This window comes from Triticum urartu, chromosome 3A, assembly GCF_056163025.1.
Source record: "Triticum urartu cultivar PI428250 chromosome 3A, HENAU_Tu73, whole genome shotgun sequence".
Taxonomy (NCBI): domain Eukaryota; kingdom Viridiplantae; phylum Streptophyta; class Magnoliopsida; order Poales; family Poaceae; genus Triticum; species Triticum urartu.
Window position 1 is genome coordinate 544,587,915 of NC_141875.1, and position 3,301 is coordinate 544,591,215.

Here is a 3,301-nt window from a genome sequence, read left to right on the forward strand (position 1 = left end):
AAAATAAGAGAGAATAGGCATAAGTATTGTGACATAATGTGTAATAACAACCCATAATGCAATAAATATCGATATAAAAGCATGATGCAAAATGGACGTATCAGCAAGCAAAAGGAAAACAAGTACGAAAAGGAAACCCATGAATCACAAACAGTTATTACAAACATTGAGGATCTCACAAAATTAAACCATGGTCTTAAGCCTTCGCGAGGCGGGGGCAGTCTGTTGTAGGATGATAGAAGGAAGATTCAGGAAGAGGGGTCACCGTCGTCATCGCCTACCTCGCTAGGCTCAGCATTCCCGCTACACGAGAACTTCCCAAGCAGCACGCTCACGTGGTCCTCGACAACTTCCGCTAGGCCGTCGCGAGACTCCGTTGGGACAGGGATTATCACCTCGCTGAAGTTGAAGCCGGGATCGCGCAGGAGGAGGAGGTGGCTGAAGACGCGCGTCGCCGCCACGGAGAAGAGGTCGCGACATTCCTCCTCCAGGATGTCGACCACATTCAGGGTCGCGCCCTCAAGCTCTCCCATGAGCTTGGAGGAAAGCTCGACATAACCGGCGTCGGGGGCTGCGAGCGGGGCTTCAAACCAAGCTTATGGAGCATAGCCTCCAAATAGTGCCACTCTACTCGGTCATAAGCCTTCATCATGTCCAGTTTGATCGCACATGAGTAATTTTCCCCTTTTTCCCTTCTTCTCATAGAGTGAATACTTTCAAAGGCAACAAGCATCTATGATCAGGCGTTCAGGGACAAAAGCACTCTGTTCCTGCCCTACTATCAACTCCATCCATGGTTTTAAACAATTTTTAATTACCTTGACAACAATTTTATAAGGCAATGGGCAGAGAGATATGGGGCGGTATTGGCCGGTGGACTGGGGGTGTCGTACCTTTGGAATAAGTGTAATGGAAGTGTCCTTGAAGCCCAATGGTAGCTCCCCTCCATTGAGGAAATCTAATACAACAAACACAAGATCCTTCTCAATAAGAGACCAGTGCCGCTGAAAGAAGCCAACAGTAAAACCGTCCACAGCTGGAGATTTAGACCGAGCCATATGGAATAACGCCGTCCTAACTTCTGCTGCCACAAAAGGTTTTTAAAAATCCACATTCATCTTTGAAGAGATCCAAAATGGAACAAACTGAAGTAACCCGTCCATGTTGTTGAAACCCTGTGAGGTATAGAGCTTTTGAAAAAAGTCCTGAACCTCGACCTGATCCTTTTTGGGGTTCAGAGAAACTGAACCATCTGCCCTCCTCAAACCCTTTATATGGTTCATTCTTTTACGTTGCGCTGCTTGGGCTTGGAAGTAAGTGGTATTACGGTGGCCGGATGGCAAGGTGCATTTCGCGTCAATTTTGGATCAATCCAATAAACGAGTTGATCTTGAGTTCCTCACGAGCTTGAGCTTTTCTTGCAGAGGTCTACAGATTATGGGCCAAGTGCCGCCCAAAATCCATGGAGTCTACGGAACATCTCCCTGGTTCACCTACCCTCTCGTTTAGGGTTTCTGGCTCTGGCGGTGAGCCCATCGCCGCCTCAAGTTCTCATCGCGTTTACCTACCACCGGCTGATCCCCATGCCTTGATCATCTCCTGATCGGAAGGGGGGAGTTCGGTTCGGTTTCCTGGCGCTTTTTCCCAAACGAAGGAAGAACCCTAGATGGCGGACCGAGCAGAGTCGTCGTCGTCGAGCGGGACAGGGAAGAACCTCGAGGAACTGCTGCAGCACCTGGATCTCGAGGATGACGAACTTGATGATGTGGTCGTAGGGAAGGAGGAGGTAAAGAAGTTTGAAGCAGATGTCAAGTGGCTGGCGATCGGGAAAGTGAACACTACTCGCATCTTCAATTCATCAACGATCTTTGAGTGCATGAAATCCATCTGGTCGTTGGTGCACGTGCCGAAGTACAGAGAGGCGGGAGAAAATCTGTTTATCTTCCAGATGTTCTGTCTGGGGGATTGGAAGAAGGTAGTGCACGGAGGGCCATGGCTTTTTAGGGGGATGGGGATGCTGATCGAGGATTACAATGGGAACAAGGAACCAACATCTTTTGATTTTGATGGATTATACGTGTGGGCTCAGATCCATAACATACCAGAACTCTACCACAAAGCGGAGGTTGTTGATCAACTCGCCCGCCGCATTGGAAGGGTGAAAGAAGTCCAGCTTGCTCCTCGTTTGTATTATGAGGGAGATTATGTTAGGGTTCGAGCTAGGGTACTTGTCAGCAAACCTCTCACACAGGTTACGCCACTGAATGTTGTAGGAGAGGGAAGACTCCGCCTCCCGGTGAAGTATGAGAAGATCCCCTATTTCTGCAAGGTTTGTGGCTTCATGGGTCACAACCACGAGGAGTGCGGTGATGGTGTTTGGGAGGAGAAGGATAAGCAGTGGGGCAGCTGGATGTTGGCACAAAGAAGGGAGGTTGCGCCAGAGTAGCAAGGTGGATGGGCCCCTCGAGGGGGTCGCTCAGGTGGCAGAGGAAGAGGTAGGGCAGGTCGTGGCAATTCTACCCGCCAGCGCTCTCCACCACGCAAGCGTTCGTCTCAGGACGCGGGTTTTGACTCGACTGCGGAAGAGGATGATGTTACTAGCCCTATGAAGACAGTGGCTGAGAGGCAGGAGATGCCCGTCGCTGAAACTGCTAGGAGAAACCTGAATCCTGTCTTGTCGGACAACTCGGCTACTACGGAGGGTTTGATGAGGAGCAAGGCAACAGATATTGCTGACACCACATTGGCCGTCCCACCACCACCTCCGGCTTATGTCTCACCAAGGGATGCCAAGAAAGCAAAGAAGTCGGGGTCACCATTGAAGCAAGGAACTGATAAGATGGCGTTGTTGGCGGGCTCCTCCTCGGAGCACTGCCAAGCCCAATGAAAATCCTAAGCTGGAACTGTCGTGAGATAGGTGATCCTGCGACAGTTCGAGAGCTCCGCGATTTTGTGGAGCTTAGTTCACCTTCTATTCTTTGCTTAGTTGAAACTCAGTTACAAAAAAGTCGTGTTGAAGGTCTTCGTTTCTCTTTAGGTTTTGATTTCAGTTTTGCTGTTGGCGGTAGTGATCGTAGTGGTGGTATTTGTATCTTCTGGAAAAAATCGGTGAATATTGAAATAAAGAACTATTCGGAGTATCATGTGGATGCATGGGTGCTCGAAACAGGAAGGGAACAATGGCGCCTTTCTTGTTTTTACGGGGAAGCAACAAGATCTCTCCGGTACAAAACTTGGAACACGATGACAAGATTGAGAGGGGAGAGCACTCTTCCATGGATGTGTATTGGGAATTTCAATG

At 49.3% G+C, this 3,301-nt stretch overlaps 1 protein-coding gene across 1 annotated transcript; it reads left to right on the forward strand.

The window, feature by feature from the left end:
- The first annotated feature begins 1,666 nt into the window (after positions 1-1,666).
- On the forward strand, positions 1,667-2,446 carry LOC147980450 (uncharacterized). The gene has a single exon (XM_087515617.1). It carries the CDS (start codon positions 1,667-1,669, stop codon positions 2,444-2,446), a length of 780 nt encoding a protein of 259 aa, XP_087371743.1.
- Positions 2,447-3,301: the final 855 nt, after the last annotated feature.

Coding starts and splice junctions, on each gene's coding strand:
- LOC147980450 (XM_087515617.1), top strand. CDS start 1,667: ATGGCGGACCGAGCAGAGTCGTCGTCGTCGAGCGGGACAGGGAAGAAC.